Below are 21225 nucleotides of genomic sequence, written 5' to 3' on the forward strand. Positions count from 1 at the left end.
TGCTTAGTAATGATGTAAGTAATTGTTACGTAATATTTTATGGTGGTTATTTTGTTTGTTTATGTTTTTAATATTTATTTTTTTTTTTCTGTTTGCTGTAATATTTATTTTTTTATTTATTTATTTTTTTAATTTTTTTTTTAGTTATAGACTCAAAACCAACATCCGTTACGCCACCACCAAACACTACTAACACACACACATCCGCTTCCACATCCACAAACATGATCCGGTATCAGATGCCTGTGGTCTTACTCGACCCAAACACCCGAGGAGCTGCCAAGTTTGGAATAATTCTCGACAAAGACATTAATAGCAGGATATGTGGGCAACATGATGCCCATGCAGAAACTAAGCACCAATATTTGCAGCTACGTATCAAGACAAACTCTAGCATAAAAACAATCTGTAATATCAACTACAAAGTAATCAAAACAATTAAGGTCCCAAACGTACCCATGGAAGAAGCAAACGATCCTATTCACCATTTGGTACAGATGCAGGTGCTGCGACAAAAGAAACTGCGAGTGGCTATGGATCTCGACCAGGAGGTGGCCCAAGCTGTAATACGCTACGGAATTCCAGATGAAAACCAAGACATATACGAAGCGGGTAAGTGCGAGGCTATCCTTTTCCTTTCTTTGCTTTGCTTTGCTTTAAGGGACTAATCTTTATTTTTAAGTCTAAATTCTTCATTCTTAATTCTTAATTCTTAATTTTTTTTCTTATTTCCTTTTTCTTTTTTTTTTTTTTTTTTTTTTTTTTAACTAACCACTCTTTATTTGTTTTCTTTAGCCAACGAGGAGTACGAAGAGTTTATGGACCAACACCCCAAAATAGGTCTGGTCCTAGATGCTATGGAATTCGGGTATCAGCAGATTCTCGAGTACCTTACCATGTTTTTCCTTTGCGTGGCTGTCCTTCTCTCTGCTGGATATCTCGACTGGCGGTCGCGCTCATGCGAAATGCTTTACACAATAATTTTATGCTATCTCATGATACCTTTGGTGTTGTATATCAAGCGCAAGCGGCGGTACTGGGGTTGGGGAAAGGTCTCGATGATTGTGATAGAATAACGACAAAAAGAAGATGATGATGATGAAGAAGAAGAAGAAGAAGAAGAAAAAAAAAAGTTTTGAGAAGATTGTGGAAACAAGTTCTTCTTTAAGGAAATAAAAATACTGTCTGATCATCATCATCATCAGACAAACATTCACGTTGACCAAGTGGCGGCATCCTCCGCGGTACATGGCTCGAGTACCGGTACTCTAGATCCGGAAATGTTTATGTCACGTGGATAAAGCGTGTTTAAATGGTATTATTTGGACAATAACGCTTGTTTGTTTGCTTGTTGCTTTACAATTAATTATGTCTCGCAAGGGACCCTTTAACATCGCCATAGAGATTTTAAACATTTTTTTTTTTTTAGAATTACTGGAGTAAAATTCCAGAGAGTAATAGGATTAGTTTTACAGTTTATAAAGTGAGTGATGATTAATTTATTAAAGCACCTAAATGGCTGTGCTTTTTACAAATGTCAACAGGCCGTTCTTATTGAAACCTCCATTATAATGATTAGTAAATAAAAAAAAAAACAGTTCAATGTAAAAAGTTCAATTAAAATTCATTCGAGTTATATATATATATATATAGGTCATTAAAAATTCATAAAATAAAAGACATCATATTGTAGATTCTCATCGCAGCATGCGCTTGCCAATTTCGCTTTCCCAGCCAACTGCACGTTCAAAGCCATTGGATCCATTCTGGTAGTCCATGAACGCAGTCATAATCTTGTCGCGCGAAGTCTCTACAAAGGGGCCATGCTGGACAATCGGTTGATCCAGTTTCTGCCCTGCAATTATAGCAAACTGTGCGGGTTTATCAAAAGTCTCAGGAACACGCACTTCGACACCATCGCCATCATCATTAAAAAACACATTGGTAAATTGTGGAATCTTCTCATTATTGACCATCACCTCGCCCTCCAAAACATACATAAACGCATTGAATCCCTTGGGCAAAGGTTGCTCAACCTTTCCACCAGGTGACACGTAATTGTCCAAATACCAAACCGGGGTATATGCAAGATCCTTGACCGAATCAACGCCGTAAGACTCGCCAGAAATCACCTTGATTGTGGCCTTGTCGCTGGGCTTAACCACAGGAATCTCGGCAGCTCGTAAGTCACGGTAGCGTGGAGAGCATGCCTTGAGTTCTTTGGGCAAATCGACCCAAAGCTGAAGTCCCTCAACCATTTGAATATTACCATCTTGGTCTTTATCAATTCGTGGCATTTCTGCATGTACAATACCTTTTCCAGCTGTCATAAACTGAAGGTCTCCTGGACCAAGGGTTCCAGAAGAACCAGTGAAATCTTCATGGTCCACGTGGCCCTTGATCATGTAGGTGATAGTTTCCTGGCCTCGGTGAGGATGGTCTGGGAACCCAGCATCTGGAGAGACCTTAAAATGATCAAGCATAAGAAATGGGGTAAAATTTCTCATGGCTGCAGTACCAATTGATCTGCGCACTCGGGCTCCAACACCCTCAGCTTGTTCTCTGGCTGGGATCGATTTTAAAATTGATCGAGGAATAAAAGACATTAGTATAAAAGTTGTTTTATTGGTTGGATTTTAATGAAAGGGTTTCTTTTTTTTTTTTTAAAGATTGCTCTGGAAGTGATATATAGTATTGAAGATATAATGTTGAAGTTAAACAAGAAGGAAAGAAGAAGGAAAAAAAAATTAAAAACTTAAGAAAGTTGACTTGTTTATATACTTTTTTGGTTTCCCTTTTTTTTTCAATAAAACTCAGATTAGTTTCTATTTACTAATTTCCACGTCTTTGGTCTACCCCTCTCGAGATCCTTGATTACCAGGATTACCTGGATTACCAGTTATCTTTGTAAAGCGCAGCAACAGCCTTTTGGTCCCCGGAGACTGGCGGTGCGTTCTCCTCCCCAGATTTAATTTGTTGTCTGTTAGTAATAACGGGTGATTAGTCACTGGTTGATAATGTTGCTAAATACAGGAAATTACAACTGTAAGGCTGGTTACTAAAGCCTTACTCATGGCTATTTGTAATCGCAATTTGTAGCGCAAACCCAGATTGAGCATAAAGAGTGGTTCTCAGCAATAATATAAAAAGAACTTGGAAGAACTTTGAAATCAATCAAGTAAATATATAAAAAAAAAAAAATAAATAAATAAAATAAAGATAATGCCATCAATTAAAACAATGGTTAATAAAATGAATACCAAACGTCTGAACCAAGCCGTTAAAACTGATGACACTGCTCAAATCGAGTTTGGGTCTACAAAAGATACCCCAAGGTCAATCTTTAAGGTGGTCCCGGCACGTGAACAATCAGAAGGTGTCGGTGCTCGGGTCCGCAGATCCATTGGAGGTTCATCCACCATTTCAAACTTTACACCCTTTCTCATGCTTGATCATTTTAAGGTCTCTCCAGATGCTGGGTTCCCAGACCATCCTCACCGAGGCCAGGAAACTATCACCTACATGATCAAGGGCCACGTGGACCATGAAGATTTCACTGGTTCTTCTGGAACCCTTGGTCCAGGAGACCTTCAGTTTATGACAGCTGGAAAAGGTATTGTGCATGCAGAAATGCCGCGAATAGACAAGGCGGTAGACGGGAACATTAAGCATGTGGAAGGCCTCCAGTTATGGGTTGACTTACCACAAAAGCTCAAAATGTGCAAGCCGCGGTACCGCGATCTACGAGCTGTTGAAATCCCTATTGTCAAGCCTGACGATAAAGTTACAATTAAAGTGATTTCCGGTGAGTCTTATGGTGTTGATTCAATTAAAAATTTGGCATACACTCCTGTCTGGTTTCTGGATTGTACAATAGCTCCTGGTGGTATGGTAGACCAAACTCTTCCGGAAAAGTTTAATGCATTTGTATACGTGCTGGAAGGTGAAGTGACAGTGCTTAACAGAAAAGTCAAAGCACACCATACCGTTTTCTTAAACACAGACGGTGACCGGGTTAATGTGTGCGTAAAAGATAATGCGGGTACTCAAGCACGGGTGGCCATAATTGCAGGCGAACCTCTTACACAGCCCATTGTTCAGCGGGGCCCGTTTGTAGAGACATCTGCAAAACGTGTCACCAAGGCTTTTGATGATTATGTCTCTGGAACAAATGGGTTTGAGCGAGCCGTAGGATGGGAGAGCAGAATTGGGAAACGAATCAAGTCGAGGTAGAAAGCATGATAAGGAAATTGTATTCAAACCTTGAAATAATGCAAAGGTTAGTAAAAAAAAATAAAAAAAAAGGTATTTCAACAAAATACTTGTATGTATAGTTAAATATGTATTTTTAGAAAAATAAAACAGCATTGAAAAGAAATTTTATGCTTAATTTTTAGAAGCATTTAACAAGAAAAAAAATTTATAGATTCAGGATATTTTGAAGAAGTAATTAAAATGTTGAGTATAAAAATGAAGTATTTTCTAGTCAAAAAATTGAAATTTTTTTTTTTTTTCATGATCTACAAAACAAATATTAATATATCGATTTTTATCAATCAATTTTTTTTTTTGTCAATTAATCAACTATGACCTCTCCCACTAATTTTGATACCGGCATGTCCCAAGATAGTGAAACTCACAACAGTAACAACTCTGTAATCTCATCTTTAGAACAAGAGTTTGAAGAAAAGTTTCCTAGTTTTGAGCATGTTGAAAACACTGGAGTAAACAATGACAGTGACAACTGGGGAACTGCGATTTCTTCACCCCAAAATCCACAAAACAATTCCTCTCTTTCTCCCTCCACACCACATACTCCTCCTTCTCTTTCTTCCTCTTCTTCTTCCTTTTCCTCACCTTCAGATTCCTCTGCAAACGGTGGCATTCCTGAGTCTTGGAAAAATGTTGCCCCTCAAAGTTCCGAAATGGACTTTATGTTTGGTCGACCTCCTCTTATTCGCCGTGACGCTTCTCTTAAAACTCCTACCCAACGTCAGTACCGGTTTGGAACCCGCCCACATGAGGCTTTACCCAAATCAATTACTTCTTTCCAAGCACCAGCCTCACCATTCCGCAGACACCATGCCATGACTCGACCACACGAGCCTTTCCCCTTCACTTCTTCTTTTGAAAATAATAGCAATGTCAATTCGCCTCTACGTCAGTCTCAGTTGATGGCTCATCTTCATAATTCTTTGTCTCCCTTGGGGTATAACAATAACAATAATGGTATTTTGATGCCTCTCCCACGTTTGGACCAGCCATCATTGGTAGTTCATAATGAGCCTCCACCAGCTCCAGCTCCTTCTCCTGAGCCTAGGAAAACCGAAGTTAGAATCCATTCTGGATTCACTCGCCGCTCAGATGAACGCCGCGGACGACCATTGCGCGAAGATGAGCTGGGAAACCCTTTGCCCGAAGGCTACACTTTAGAACAGTTTTTGAGTGAGCGCAGTGAGCTCCGATGCCCATTCCAAGAGGCGTGGCATAATGCCGAGAGTATTTCAGATATTGGGTTTGCTCCTGGTGAATTTGTATCTCAGCAGTATCCTCCTGTGTCTATGGAGAACGTTGAAAATAAACAGGAGGAAAAAAGAGAAGAAAATAAACAGGAGGAAAAAAAAGAAAAAAATAATAAGGTGGAAAAAAAAGAAAAAAATAATAAGGTGGAAATGAAAGAAAAAGAAGAAGAGCAGGACAGTGATGAAAATGATGATAGTATACCAATATTGATTAGTAATTTGGTAAAATGTTTTGAGCGAATTTTTTCTGAAGATGACTCTGACAATGAGCCTGTACCTTTCCGTGAGTCTGAGGAAAATTGTGATGAAAAGTTTGTGTCATTAGATGACTCTGAAGATGAGCCAAATCCCATAAACAACATAGTAAAAGCCCGACGCAACTTTTTATCGGAGGGTGTTGATGACGACTCTGAGGACAATTTTGAGGGCGATTCTAATAACGATCTTGATGAAAATTCTGACGTTGAACCCCTGCCTGTTGCTAGCGAGGCAGAAAACTTTGACGACAAGTTTGAACGATTGGAAAATTCTGATACTGATGATAATAATGACAATTATATGTCACTTAGTGAGTCTGGGCAAGCGGATGGTGAAGAAGAAGAGGTTGAAAGCTTGTGGACAATTAGCACTTTTAGAACTGATATGTGGAGCAGCTCATCTTATAGCAGTGAATCTGATGAAAATGATTCATCTAGTAATTCAAGTTCTGAAGAAGGAAATGGACATGATCATTCTTCATCATCAGACTCGGATACGCGGAGTGATACTGATTCTGGAAGGTCTCAAATGGATTCTGGAGGTAGCACGCATTACATTAGTAGCGAGCCATCATCGGTACCATCATCTGAAGTGGGGTCCATTTCTGAAAATGGCGAGATGAATGGTGAGACAGTATTAGATACTGATGAGTTTTCTCGTGGGATGAATGAAGAAGAGTTAATTCCTTTGAGGATTTTCCCCGGGTTTAACTTGGAATTATTGTTGAGCCGCACGTTGATGACGCCCATCATGCAACAACACTTTATATTTGGGGAGGAGTTTGGAGTTGAGCATCCATTTATGAAGGCCTTGACCAAGGCTGGGAAATTTGTTTTTGCTCAAAGTTTTACGTTACCTTCAAATTGGCGGGTTGTGATTGAAGAGGTTGCAGTTACAGTTATTGAAGACATGAAGGAAAGATCGATGCCCAAGCGGTGGAAGCGCGATAACACCAAGCGACTTTTTTACCAAACAAAGGGCAATATTGCAAGTCAATGGTTTTTTGTGAGTGTTGTTGCCAAAGAGCTTGAGGAAAAGTATGAATATGAAGATCAAGAGCGAGAGCGAGAGCAGAAGCAACAAGTGAAGATTAAAATGCAACAGTCCGAGGCTAAGAAGTGGAGTTTGAATCCAATGGTTGTAGGGCATGCCAATGTTATTGTTAATGAACTTGAGAGAAGAGAAAAAAAGGAGCATAAGGATTGGTGTGCATTGAATGGATTAAATAGACGTCGGATGACCACTTATGTGACGATGCCCACTGTAGGAATTTTGGGTCAAGGATTGACGCGGTATCCTGATTTGGCCAATTGCCAAGACGTTCGGATTAAGGAGCTTAGTCTAGAGCTTTACTGGGAGGATTACCCCATGGTAAAGGAGATTGAAGAGCGCCGGGCTGCAAAGGAGTATGAGGAAGAGTATGGAGTTGCTCCTGGGATGTACAATGCGATTTGGGAGCAATATGAAAGGTTGGGGGGAGTATCTGATATGGAAGAAGTTATTAAAAAGAAGAAGAAGAAGGAAAAGTATGAAGATTGGAGGCGTCCGGGTCGTCGTCGTCGGGACAAGTTGCGTCGGTTGTTTTCATGGCATCGTCGCACGACCCGGTTTGATTATTAAAGTATATGTAGGTTTGAATATATATATATATATATGTATGTTAAGTTTTTTATTTTAAGGTTTAAGTCTGATGTCTTTATTAATTTTTTTTTTTTTTTTTGGTTTATCGGCCAAAGATTTTTGCAGGTTAAAATTTCCAATTGTGTGTGTGGAAATAATAATAATAATAATATTTACTACTACAAATATATACAACTACAAATACAAATACAACTGCAAATACAAATACAAATACAAATACAAATACAAAAATATATATATAAAGACTTTCACATTTGGCGCCCTTCTCTTTTTCTTTTTTTTTTTTTTTTTTTTTTTTTTTTTTTTTTTTTTTTTTTTGGTGCTTCCCACAAGGACTTTCTTCTTCTTCTTTTTCCTGCCATTCTTGGGCTTTTATTTTTTATTTTTTCTATTTGGTCTCATATATATATATTAAAAAAAAAAAAAAACCTTTATCTATATCTATATATCTTTTGCATTCCATTTTTTAAACCTCTGTTTGTATATTCATCAATCAACCTTTGGCTAAAGTTACATACATAACATCCATGCCCCAACCTGATGAAGACTTTGGCCCGGGTTTGCTCCCCTACTCTCTTAGACTTGCACATCACCAGCATCAATACGACCATCACTACTATCACCACCACCACCACCAGCATATTCATTTGAACTCCCAAGAACCTCGTGCTCCGGATTACACCACTACTCCTGGAGTTATAGTTTTAGCACCTGTTCGTACTCTGACAACTACTACGACCCGCAGTTCCATCAGCACAACCAGCTCTTCATCGTCATCGTCATCGTCATCGTCATCGTCATCGTCATCGTCATCGTCATCGTCATCGTCATCATCTTCTTCATCTTCTTCATCTTCTTCTTCCTCCGTCTCCTCAGTCACCTCGACTTGTCTTTCCACTCTTTTCTGCGGCTACCGTGCACGAAGGTCCCGCATGCGACATCACAACCACCACCACCACCATCATCACAACCGCTCGTGTTTTCTCGGGATTCCGCTGACAGCCAAGTCGCTATTTCTTGCGCTGGGACTGGTCCTCATTGCGCTGTATTACATGTACTGCGTCCGCGTCAATACCAACTTATACGAATTTCTAGACGGTCGTCATCGACGTCCACCGTTTGGGCCAGGTAACCGGTTTTGGCCAGGCCATAGGTTTTGGCCAGGTCCACCAGGACCTAATGCTCCGCCGGGACCTAATGCTCCACCATTCCCACCATTTCCAATACAACCAGCACAGGAGCAGCAGCAGCAGCAGCAGCAACAACAACAGCAACAACAACAAGAGCAGCCGTCGCCTACACCTATCCATACCAGTACTATTGTAGACGGGTGAACTTTTCTTTTTCCTTGACATTGGTTGTTTTTTGCACTTTTAAAAACGTGAGTTGAGGGCTTTTTTAGGTTTTTTGTTTAATTATGTCCACTTTTTTTTTTAAAAAAAAAAAATAAACAGAAAAAAACAGGATAAAAAAAAAATTAGCAGACACTTGTTGAACAACAAGATTTGTATTCCTTTTTTTTTTTATTCTATAAAGAATGAGGGAAGAAGAAGAAGAAAATCCTATTTATTTCTCGATTAGGGAATAATATATTTCATACGCATTGTTTTCATTGTTATCATTGTTATAATTATCTTCTTTATTGTCATTTTATATACCCCACGCACATATATATACGTGTGCCAGAAACCTTCTGGGTCGAATCTTATGGGTGTATATATATATATATATATATATTTGTGGAGATGGGAAGGGTCGAAAGGTTTTGCGCCGCTTTGGTTTGGAAAAGGGGAAAAAAAAAAAAAAAAAAAAGACAATAGGCTATTGATAATACTAGGAAAATCTTACGTGTACAGTCTACGTCACCTGGTTATGTTTAACCAAAAAAAAAAAAAAAAAGACTTTCTCGAGGAAGAACTTTTTAAAAAAAATATATTTATAAGATATTGTTGTATTTTACATGTGTGTAAAGTTTTGGATATATTTTAAATTAAATTAAAAAAAAGAATGTGAAGGTTGTAAAGATAATTCTAATTTTAAGGATAATGGATGGAGATATTCAAATAAAATAAAAATGACCAACCACTCATATTTTTTTTCTTTTTTTTTTTTTTTTTTTTTTCCTTTACAAATGCTAGAAATTAAATTTATATATATATATATATATTTTAATAAAAAAAAAAAAAAGAAATAAAAACTATTCTCTGGTTGGCTGCTGGACTTTGCAGCATTCTTGAATGAAAAGGTTGCAAACTTTGCAAACACTTTACTACACATAGTTCAAAATATATATAAAGTCTAGGACTACAAGAACTTCATACTTGAAATCAAAGTTTATTAGAATAAATAAATAAATAAATAAAATCAAAACTTGTTTTTATATAGCCCATATTCCGGTAGTTTAATAACATGTTAAACTTTCATTTCAAAAACAAATTAGATGTCTTTATTCAAAAAAAAAAAAAAAAAAAAAAAAAAAACTCACTTGAAAAGTTTGGGTTCATTTTTTTTTTTTTTTTTTTTTCGTCGTGTTACTCGGGAACAAAAAACAAAATATAAAAAAGTAAACAGGAAAGTGGGCCTTTTGTTTTATCTTCTTATTTTTTTTATTTTTATTTTTATTGAAAAAGAAAAGTCCGGACGGCTTGGACTCAACCGAACAAACTAGGCAAATGTAAAAGTTGTTGGTTGTTGGTGGGGTATTAAAATAAAAAAATGTACAGTGATGATATATATATATATATATATATATATATACTCAAAATGTGTATCAATTCAGATGACTGAGTCATGGTATATAACTGTTGTACTTAAATATCAAGTGTTCCTATATAAGATGAATTATATTCATTATTATTATTATTATTATAAATGTTAAAAAAAAAAATTGGTTAAATTCAATTATTTCATATTGATCTATGATGAAGAATTTTTCTAAATTTGTGAAAACAAAAAAAAAAAAGACAAAGAACAAACGTTTACAAAAAACACAAATCAAAGTTAAAAAATACCCGTATTTTTCTTTTTTTTTTTTTTTTTTTCTCTCCCCTCTCCAAAAGCACATCACTTGATTAATTATTGAAATTTTAGTTAGTAATGGGAAATAAAAAAAAAAAAAAAAAAAAATAGAAGCAGTATAATTTTAAATATAAAATAAAGAACAATGAAACTGAAAAAAAAAAATTTTGTCTTAAATTTTTAAAAACAAATAAAAAATTATTAACTTCCCTGCCAGGGGTCGAACCTGGAATCTTTCGCTATGTAACCATTAATGATCGTAGGCGAACGCCTTGCCATTGGGCCACAAGGAATAGTTGTTGAAAATGTTAAAACTTATTTAATATTTATATCAATTCCTCAAATTGGCTTTTGTAATTACCATATTATTAAAGATTTAAAAAATTATTTTTTATTGAAAAAAAAAAAAAAATAATAATTTATATTTAAAAAAATAGTAATTCCCTATTTAATTTGAATAAAAACAAACAAACAAACCCTATTTAATTAAAAATTTTTTTAATTTTCTATTCACTATTAATTCTTTAAAATATCATATTTAATAATGTGTAAAATCGATAGCAAGGGCTCTTTTTTTTTTTCGTCATTGCCTAGAAAAGCATGTATACTTACAAATTCATTCCATTTTTCTTGGTTAAAGTAAACATTATAAACACTTTTTTTTTTTTTTTTAAAAAAATCATTTGCCAAGGTTGCTATCTGTATTTTTTTTTATTCTTTTAATTGGCTATTACAATTTTTTTTGTTTTTATTAATTTATTTTACAAGGCCAAAAAGAGAAAAAAAAAAAGCCCCCATCTAATCGAGTTAGTAAATGGTCAACCGATTAGATTTCAAATCTCTTTTAAAAAAAAAAAAAAAAAACAGGAAATAATCATAATTCAGTATATTTAACTAGTATATATATATTAGTTAGCCTATTGAAGAAGGTCCCAAGATTCATAAAGATTTATTTACAATTGTCTTGAGTGAAGCCACAATGTCTGTCACTTCATAAGTACTTTTATACAACTGTTTCCATTCTGACAAGATAAAAAAAAATTAAGACTTGGCTAAATCGTACCAAAAATCATAAGATAGAAGATTTTTTATTTTTTTTATTTCTTTAAAAATATTCTTTTATTGTACTAACTAATAGTGTTGAGGTCATAATTGTCAAGTAATCTCAGTTAATTATCGTTAAAACAAAAATATATTTATTAATTGTTAAATAATAAATAGTCATCTTCAATCAATAAACACATCCAAAATTCCTGTTGTAAACTTTTAAAAACAATATTTTTAAAACTCCCTTTCACTTCATTTAACCCGAGTTTTTTTTTTTTTTTTTTTTTTTGATATATTCCATGGAAAGTTGACATAGTTAATCCAAACTCATTGTGGGAATTGTTGTCTATTAATTTACTATCACTAGGGTATAATAATTAAACTCATTTCTAATTTTTATATGTGATCACCATTTCATCATCAATGTAATTCTATCTATTGAATATATATATATATATAAACTTATCCTCATTAAAATTTTGAATGTTTCTTTATATATATCTATATATATATTTACTTAAACATACCTAAAAATAATATACTATGCCAGCACCAGATATCATTCCACCAGTCCAACCCCCAACTGAGCCTCAGACTAATCCTAGTGACGGTAAAATCATACTAGTCAGTGCTAATGGAGACGAAATACCCTTGTCACGCAAAGCAGTCAAACTAAGCAAAACCCTTGAGAATATGGTTAAAACCCATGAAGATAGTGTTCCTCCAAATGAAACACTAAAAATTAGTCTATCTATGATTGCAACTAACGTCGTGACTAAAGTCGTTGAATACCTGGAATACCACAAGGAAGAATCAATGGAATCTTGGGTCAAGACTCAGATTGCTGAACGAGGCCCTGATTATACGTTAGATACTTCGTATATGCGACAGTCGTTAGAAATCTCAGTTTGGGACAAATCACTTTTTGAAGATGAATCGATGCATGTTGCGCCATCATATGTGTTTGCAATTGTGGTAGCTGCCAATGTTTTGACCATTGAAATGCTTCAGGATTTATGCAAAAAAATGCTAGCAAACTTGATTAAGGGTCTTAATAATGAGGATGCAAGAAGATTGTTGGGTATATGTGGTGATTACGGGTTAACACGAGAAATGGAGAAAAATGTCTATAAACAGCGAAACATGTCACCAAGTGATCATCCAATTGACTTGAATATGCAGAAGAATTTTAAAAAGTAAGTGATGGAAATGATGGAAAAGATTAGAAATAAGAGAGTTGATTTAATGATTTAATGATTTAATGATTTAATGATTTAATGATTTAATGATTTAATGATTTAATGATTTTTTTTTCCCTCCTGTATGTATTAATATGTAAATGGAGACTTTAAATTGAGTCAAGTCTATGTGAAATAAAATGTTTTTATGGGTAATTGTAAGAGTTAGTGTAGTATAGTATGTTTGGGTATAGAATGAGGATTGATTATAGAGACGACTATGGTTGGAAACAAAGATATACAATGAAGTTAAGGTTGATTGTTTATCCTCATCAGTTTCTTATTCTAGTGTATTTCATGATTGTTTTTTTTTTTTTTTTTTTTTTTTTTTTTTTGAAAATGCGGGGATAGAACTTATTATAATGATTACTTTAGTAGATTATCTTAAAATAAGAATAGGCGATTTAACCTTATTGAACAATACAAATGGCTCATATTTTGAAGGTTTGCTTTAAATTTTTCATGACGACGATATATATATTATAAAAACGAGGGGGGGAATTTCAAATATAGAAGTAAATAAGTAAATAAGTAAATAAGTAAATAAGTAAATAAGTAAATAAGTAAATAAGTAAATAAGTAAATAAGTAAATAAGTAAATAAGTAAATAAGTAAATAAGTAAATAAGTAAATAAGTAAATAAGTAAATAAGTTTAAGTGAAAAAAATAATTTTGTTAATAATCGCCTGTTTAAATAAAATCAATTAAAAAGTGTCGTTCTGATATTTACTCTTTGTATATGAATTTTACAGACGTTTTAATGTTGCCGACCATATAAAAAAAAAAAAAAAGGGGGGGTAGAGGAGCGATGAGCAAAGTAAGACTGTCAATAATTATTATCAGCCCAAAAAAAATTAATTTGAAAATGCTGGCCAATCTGCCAGCTGGTATTAGCAATTTTGTCCAGCCAAATAAATATCAACTGAAAAATCACACATTCTTCTTCCCTTTTTACTTAAAAAAGAAAAAAATTACACATAAATCAAGAATAAACGTAGAGTTTTTGTTAAAAAAAAAAAAAAATTGTGTATATATTATAAATATTAGTATTATCATTATCATATCCAGTTTACATTGATTACCAGTTTAACCAAAAAAAAAAAAAAAAAAGTTTGTATGTGATGTATGCATCTCTCTGCTCAAGTATATTTTACAAAAAAAAAAAGAAAAATTGATGTTAGCTGTGATCTGGGAGCCCACAAACAAATTCCTTATTTTATTATTATTATTTTTTGTTTTTTTTTTCCTTCTTCTTTATTATTCCTTTAATTTTTTTTTTTTAATCCTTTCATCATCTTGTATTTTATCTTTTGGTATTAAATCCTCTTTATTTGAAGGTTTGGAGGTAAATAAAAGCACCAGCAGCAACAACGGCGGCAATAATCAGGAGAAGAATCGATCTGATTAACAATGTTAGTATGGCAATTATGGTATTACAAAAAAAAAAAAAAAAAGAGTAAAATTGTAAAAAAATTTGTAAAAAAAAAAAAAAAAAAAAAAAAGTAACATACGATGATGAGCTTGATTCACCAGAAGCAGTCTTGACGGCAGGCTTGGGGATCTTAACCTTGTATTCCTAAAAAAAAAAAAAAAAATATCGTTAGTATATATATATATATACACGTGAAAAAAAAAAATTGTTGGGAAAAGGGATTTTGTAAAGAAATGACATACCTCAGGGTTGGCATCACCAACATACAGCTTCTCCAAAATTTCAGTGGCATCATCGGAGTGGCCAACATCCTTGAAAAAAAAAAAAATTGTGTTAGTTTAAGATTGATATTTGTTGTTTGTTTGTTTGTTTGTTTGTTTGTTTGTTTGATTCTAAACATACTTCGAAAGAAGTGGTAGCATCCTGGCCACCGCAGTCAACAAGGACTTCTTCACCACCACTGTATAAGAAAAGAAAATTGTTAGTAAAAAAAATTTTTTTGATATAATATTGAACTGAATTATCATGATGATGATAACTGTTGAATTTTTTTTTTACTCAGTTCTCATTTAAAGATAACAACTGAAACTGAAAAAAAAATAAAAATAAAAATAAAAAGTATAGATATATCCACACTTACGGGTGTTCGTCAACAAAGGGAGTAATATCGTAGACTTTGCCATTAATAACCATCCAGAGATCATCCTTCTCAATGTGTTTTTCAATTTCAGAGGTAGAAATGAAGGTCTTTTTAGTCTCGACAGGAGCTTCTGTTGATTGTTCAGCTGACATTGTGTATATTGTTGATCTAAATTAAGATTAAGATTGGTGATGATGATAATAAAAAAATAAAAAAAAAGGGTATCTTTGTGGGAAAAAAAAAAATCTAACAGATAAGAAACTAGTTTTTTATTCAAAGAAATGGATTGAAGATGATTGTATATATGTATATATCAGAATAGAAAGAAAATATATATATAAAACTTTTAGCAAAAAAAAAAAAAAAAAAAATTAAAAAGACCAACTTTTTTTTTTTTTGTTGAGACGTGGTGATGATTGTTTTTGTTACAACATTTGTTACACTTAATTAAAATCCTAAAAGAGAGAGACCCTTTATTTTTATATTATTATATTTAAAAAAAAAAAAATTTATTATTATTAATATTTAATTAATTGCCTAGTTTCTTTATAAATTTGTTCTCTTTTAAAACTCTAGTCTGAATAGTAATTAATATTAACTATATTATAATAATATAATATATACTAAGTATTATTATAATATTATATTATAAAATAAGAATTTATATCTATTTCTCATTAATTGTATATATACTAGTCTAGTCTAGATTACATAAAATATAACAGAAGTAACAGCATATTAAAAAAAAAAAAAAAAAAAAAAAAAAAAAACATTGTAAATACGAGAACCGCATACGAAGCCACGAAAGTTGATGACTAAACTTGACGAAAAGAAAGAAAGAAAGAAAGAAAGAAAGAAAGAAAAAACAATTTAGGAATTGAATTGAATTGAATTGAATTGAATTGAATTGAATTGAATTGAATTGAATTGAATTGAATTGATAATAATAATAATTATAAATGTAGATTGTAAAGATTTTTTAAACTTCAATTTGGTCTTATATATTTTATATGGAATTTATTTGTCCAAAGAAATTCTTCCATATACAATTTATTATTATTATTATTATTATTATATTATTAAAAAAAGATGTCACGTGTTTATTATTAATATATTATGTAAGGTTGTTATCACCAGCACAGCATTTTCTTTTCAAGTTTTTTTTTTTTTTTAATTTTTTTTTAATTTTTTTTTAATTTTTTAGCACCGCCGCCAAAAATTAAAATCCCAATAAAAAAAAAAAAGAAACCTTTTTTTTTTTTGGTTTTTTCCAACGCAGACCCAAAAAAAAAAAAAAAAAAACCATCACAGCCAAACCGCCGTGTCTTGGTGTTGTTTGTTGATTTTTTGTTTTTTTTTTTTTTTTTGTTATTACCTTCTTTTTAATTCTTTATTTTATATATATATATATACAATTCTTTCCCCGCATTCAGGTTGTTGAATACCTAAACTCTAGAATATCTATATATATATAATTCTTATATATATCACCTTTAATATATAGACTCTCCCACCGCTCCTTAAAATGTACACTTCAAGAAGAACTGGCTCTTCATCAGCCCCTTCAGTCACCCAGCGCAAGGCAACCACCGAACGCAACCAACAGATTCTCCGTACTCTGCTCAAAGAACCTTCAAACAAGTTTTGCGCAGATTGCAAAACTTCCGGCCATCCTCGTTGGGCCAGCTGGAGTCTCGGTATTTTTGTCTGCATCCGCTGCTCGGGTATTCACCGCAGTATGGGTACCCACATTAGCAAAGGTATGTTTTTATTGTTAATCTAATATTTTCCTTTTACTAATATTCTAAAGTCCGTTCCATTGACCTCGACAGTTGGTCCGATGAACAAGTCGAACCTCTTGTTAAATGGGGTAACAGGCGCGCTAATTTGTAAGTATCAATCAAACATAAACAAACAAACAAACAAACAAACACAATCTTTTCATACTAACAATACTTGCTTGTAATAGATACTGGGAAGCAAAACTACCTGATAAATATGTCCCCGATGATAGCAAGATTGAAAACTTTATCAGAACAAAGTACGAAATGAAGCGCTGGGCCCTCTCTCCAACAATGCCAGACCCATCAATTCTTGATAAAAGCATTGATGCCGAAGAGCGTGTCCCCCTTTCAGAGGTCCAAAAACGCGCCTCTGCCACCGTTGCAAGAAACGGAGCTGTTGGTCATCATCATATCCCAAAGCCTCATATTCATCAACAAACACCACCACCACCATCACAACCACAGCAACTGCCTAGACAAAAGCTTCCTCAAAGCTCTATTCCTGATCTCTTGGATGATGACTTTCTTTCTCAGAAATCGGCTCCTACCACAGCCACTCAATACGCAAATGTCTCTAGTTCTGGCCGGGTTTCATCCAGTCAGCCTCAAGCTGCACCTACCCCAACCAGATACCATCGCGTAACCGAAAGCCCTCAGTCTAAGCTTAAGCCCCAGAAACAATATCAACAACCTCCTCCTCAACCAACTACTTCAAGCTTGATTGGTCTTGACTTTGGACCGGCTCCTATAACCTCGAAATCTACGCACCACCATCAACAGCCCTCTCATTCAGCCCCTGCTCAACACCAACTACACCAGCAACACCAACAACACCAACAACATCTCCAACATCTCCAACATCTCCAACATCTCCAACAACAACAACAACAACAACCTCCTGCGCCAAAGACCAATGGCAGACCAGATTTGAAAAAGTCAATTCTTTCTCTCTATTCTACCCCAACTTCATCCTCATACCAGCAACCACCTCAACAACAACAACAATCTTTTGCACAGAAATCGGACCCTCTTGCTGGGTTTAGCGGCTTGTCATTGAGCTCTGGGTCTAGTCACCGCCCTTCAGGATCCATTTCCTCTTCTGGTGGTAATAACAACTTGAACGATCTCTTGGGACTTGGTGGAGGCTTTTCAAGCGCCCCCTCAGTGCAGCCTATTCGATCTCCAGTCCAGACTCAAGCTCCACCTGTGCAACCATTACAGCAACAGGCCTCCAAGCCTAAATCTGCCTTTGACGATTTGATTTCAGGTGGTTCATCTGCATGGGCATCTGTCAAGCCACAGACTTCTTCAGCTGTTCCTGCACCTGCACTTCCTCCTAAAATGAATCTCCAGGGATCGTACGGTAATACTTCTACTAGCAACAACCTTGGCTTTAGTAATAGTCTTACTCCAAAGCCTGCTGCTGCTCCTGCTGCTGCTCCTGCTCCTTCTTCTTCATCGTCTTCTTTTAATACTTTTGGTTCTACTGCTAACTCCAGTACAAGTACTGTGCAAAATACCAATAACGATTGGGCTGATTTCACCTCTGCTTCGTCAGGAGCCATTCCTCCTCGGTCTTCTGGAACTCAAGCTGCAGCTGCATTTAATTCTACTTCTCCAACTAATCCTATGGATGATGATTTATTTGCCAATGTTTGGAAATAGTTATAAACAAATAGGATTTGAAGAAGTAGAGAATATGGAAAGCATTGTAGAATGGGAATGAAGAACTTTATATATATATATTTAATAAACAGTTGAAGAAAATGATGTAAAAAGAATATAAAAAAAAAAAAAACCTCATTAAATTTTAAAATAAAAATTGCCCAGAATAGTTACTCAAGACAAGAAAAAGAAGTCCTTTTTAAACATTTAATCAAATTTTGATTATATAAAACTTATATTTAATATCATTTCATTAACTAATTGATCTTAAAGTATATCTAAAATCTGTGAAACTGGTATCAAACTTTTGGTTTTATTATTAGTAAGGTTTAAATACTTGTATAAGTTATTACTAACAACAACCTGAGAAATCCCGCTTAGCTCAGTCGGTAGAGCGTTCGGCTTTTAACACCTTCGGGGGTTACCGAAATGTCAAGGGTTCGAGCCCCTTAGTGGGAGTCAGTTGGCTTCAATGCCTTAGAATTCTCTTCTTTTTTAATTTTTTTTTTCTTAATACTTTGGTACATTTGTTTCTTATCTCTTTTGTTTTTTTTCTTTTACTTAATCATAAAAAAAATATTACAAAATATGACGTTTTCATAGATGTTTAATAGGTCTAAAGATGGAGGGGGGGGACTGTTTAGATGAAAAGTTTAATGGGAAATATTACACACACCTAATAATAAAAATAAAAATTCAAGTAAACAAACAACAACAAATACACCCCATACACTGTTCTCTTACATTTATTAATACGATGGACATGCCAGGACTTTAATATCTAATCAGTTCAAAACATTTAATATATTTAAAGCTAATTAAAAAAAAAATGGAATTAAAAATTATAGTATAAAGATCAAACATGTATTTTTTTTTTCTCGTAGTATACTATTTTCAGACTTTGAATGAATTAATTGTAAGTGTTTGATATCAAAAAAAAAAAAAAAAAAAAAATTTTTCTTGGTAGTTGTGAATACTTTAATCCAATTAATACAAAGTAACTAAATAGATAATTAACTAACAACTGTTAAGGTTTTATTTTTTTTTTTTTGTCAAAAGTCTCAAAATTAATGGAATGATATGTTTTTATTGGTTGTTTACAAACAAACCTGTAGTATTTAACAGTAAACACGATTAACTCACTCACGAAAAATTCCCAGAGAAATTATTTTGATGCAAGACCACTAAAAAAAAAAAAAGAGTTTCTTTTTGTTTTTTCAACTCAAAAAAGGTATACAAGTGATATTTAGCTACCATAAAATGAGTGTACACTGGACTTACTGTAACCAATAACACGAGTATTTAATCCACTTTTCAAGGTCAATATCAAGCAACTTTATCTAGAAATTTTTAAGCCAATGTAAAGATTCTTAACTAGTATTTATGAATATTAACAAAATATTAAAAATTTCAATTTATTTTTAAAAAATAATTATAAAAATAATTAAAAAATTACTTTCTTTTTTATAGAAAGTAACAATTTGATGCTCTCACTGGTAAAATAAGCAGAGCACTTGCCTTGATGGCCAAGTTGGTAAGGCGCGTCACTAGTAATGACGAGATCGTCGGTTCGAATCCGGCTCGAGGCAATTAACTTTTTGTCTTTTCAAATTTTATTAACATTGAATGAAAAATATTTTTATTTTCCTGTTTATATATATTTATATTTTTTCATTAAAATCTATAGTGATTCAAAATTGTGTATTTGTTGTGTATAAAAAGAATGCCAACTTTTTTTTTTTTTTTTTTTTAAACTTTAAAAAGTCTCCAGATCAAAACTTTAAAATTTAGTGTGTTATCTAAGCATAACGAAGAAACTTATATAAGCAGTACTATAATGAGCATTTGAAAAAAATATGGGTTGGGTTTGAATGATTCGAGATTGTTTTCACATTTTGATTTATGAATACTTCTTATAATTCTAATTTTAATGGGTTTAAGTTGTCTTTCCTTTTTTTTTTTTTTTTTTTTTTTTTTTTTTTTATGATATTCCTTTATTATTTCAATAAAGTGAAAAAAAAAAATATCACTATTCAATACTTAAAAATTATACATTTAAGAATTTCAAAGCCACCTCGCTATTTGTTTCAACAGTCTCGATAACCAAAGGGGTCAGCCCATAGTTTTTTTTTTTTCATTTAAATAAAACAAAGGGATCCGATTGTAATGGTTCTAATGTTTTTAATGTTTCAAGGAAAAAAAAAAAAAAAAAAATTGATGATGTTTATAAAATGAGGTCGTTAATGGATGTTTCAGATCAAAACACATCACAAAAAAATATATAATTTTAATATATATACTATACAAGAGAAAAAAAAATATCAAAAAGATAAGGTCGTACCCGGGATCGAACCGGGGTTACCGGAATCAAAATCCGATGTGCTCACCACTACACTATACAACCCTTGTTATTCCTTACAAATGGAAATATATATTTGCAACCTTTAAGAGTTGTAAAAAAAATAATCAATATTTGGAAATATTAGGGGAAAGGGCTGGATGGTGTAAAGGGTAACATGTTCGCTCGATAGCGGAAGATACTGGGTTCGATTCCCAGAATACCCCCTTTTCCTGAGGATGTGTACGGGAGTATACACCTAGACTGAAAACCATAGGCTACCCTGGTTACAGGAATGCCCACTCTTCCGTACAGTCTAAATAGCCTGCAGGTGATTGCGGGCCGTATCTCTGACGGAAGAGATTAAGAAATACATGGGCGTCCGTGAAGATAAGTGGAAATGGGTTGGGAAGGTTTTGGGACCGACAGACTGGTTCTCCCTGTTCCTCGTAAGCTGGCATCAGGGCCCATCTTCCGGGCTACCGGAGACGCACAGAACAGAAACCACCCGTACTAAAAAGGTACAAATGAAAACCGGCAAGTCACATAAGTCAGACAATAAAAGGATAGCGCAGATGCTGATGTTATATAGTTCTATAACCCTTGAATAAAAACAAACAAACAAACAAACAATTTGGAAAT

The 21225-nt window shown here is 33.6% G+C and overlaps 8 protein-coding genes across 8 annotated transcripts; 6 read left to right on the top strand and 2 right to left on the bottom strand.

The window, feature by feature from the left end:
• Positions 1–224: 224 nt before the first annotated feature.
• SAPINGB_P004189 (uncharacterized protein) lies at positions 225–1076 on the top strand (the record flags this gene model as incomplete). Its single annotated transcript, XM_031998904.1, has 2 exons — positions 225–612; positions 796–1076. The coding sequence occupies 2 exons, from the start codon at positions 225–227 to the stop codon at positions 1074–1076; spliced, it is 669 nt and encodes a 222-aa protein (XP_031854795.1).
• Positions 1077–1697: 621 nt separating this feature from the next.
• SAPINGB_P004190 (uncharacterized protein) lies at positions 1698–2606 on the bottom strand (the record flags this gene model as incomplete). Its single annotated transcript, XM_031998905.1, has 1 exon — positions 1698–2606. One exon carries the CDS (start codon positions 2604–2606, stop codon positions 1698–1700), a length of 909 nt encoding a protein of 302 aa, XP_031854796.1.
• Positions 2607–3252: 646 nt separating this feature from the next.
• SAPINGB_P004191 (uncharacterized protein) lies at positions 3253–4233 on the top strand (the record flags this gene model as incomplete). The annotated part of the gene is made up of 1 exon (XM_031998906.1): positions 3253–4233. The coding sequence occupies one exon, from the start codon at positions 3253–3255 to the stop codon at positions 4231–4233; it is 981 nt and encodes a 326-aa protein (XP_031854797.1).
• Positions 4234–4586: 353 nt separating this feature from the next.
• SAPINGB_P004192 (uncharacterized protein) lies at positions 4587–7400 on the top strand (the record flags this gene model as incomplete). The annotated part of the gene is made up of 1 exon (XM_031998907.1): positions 4587–7400. One exon carries the CDS (start codon positions 4587–4589, stop codon positions 7398–7400), a length of 2814 nt encoding a protein of 937 aa, XP_031854798.1.
• A 548-nt stretch (positions 7401–7948) lies between these two features.
• SAPINGB_P004193 (uncharacterized protein) lies at positions 7949–8755 on the top strand (the record flags this gene model as incomplete). The annotated part of the gene is made up of 1 exon (XM_031998908.1): positions 7949–8755. The coding sequence occupies one exon, from the start codon at positions 7949–7951 to the stop codon at positions 8753–8755; it is 807 nt and encodes a 268-aa protein (XP_031854799.1).
• A 3274-nt stretch (positions 8756–12029) lies between these two features.
• Positions 12030–12686, top strand: SAPINGB_P004194 (uncharacterized protein; the record flags this gene model as incomplete). Its single annotated transcript, XM_031998909.1, has 1 exon — positions 12030–12686. The coding sequence occupies one exon, from the start codon at positions 12030–12032 to the stop codon at positions 12684–12686; it is 657 nt and encodes a 218-aa protein (XP_031854800.1).
• Positions 12687–14051: 1365 nt separating this feature from the next.
• Positions 14052–14948, bottom strand: SAPINGB_P004195 (uncharacterized protein; the record flags this gene model as incomplete). The annotated part of the gene is made up of 5 exons (XM_031998910.1): positions 14052–14124; positions 14236–14300; positions 14399–14467; positions 14559–14616; positions 14797–14948. The coding sequence occupies 5 exons, from the start codon at positions 14946–14948 to the stop codon at positions 14052–14054; spliced, it is 417 nt and encodes a 138-aa protein (XP_031854801.1).
• Positions 14949–16321: 1373 nt separating this feature from the next.
• SAPINGB_P004196 (uncharacterized protein) lies at positions 16322–18245 on the top strand (the record flags this gene model as incomplete). The annotated part of the gene is made up of 3 exons (XM_031998911.1): positions 16322–16556; positions 16607–16685; positions 16766–18245. The coding sequence occupies 3 exons, from the start codon at positions 16322–16324 to the stop codon at positions 18243–18245; spliced, it is 1794 nt and encodes a 597-aa protein (XP_031854802.1).
• Positions 18246–21225: the final 2980 nt, after the last annotated feature.

This window comes from Magnusiomyces paraingens (assembly GCF_902498895.1).
Source record: "Magnusiomyces paraingens strain CBS 517.90 genome assembly, contig: contig3, whole genome shotgun sequence".
NCBI lineage: Eukaryota > Fungi > Ascomycota > Dipodascomycetes > Dipodascales > Dipodascaceae > Magnusiomyces > Magnusiomyces paraingens.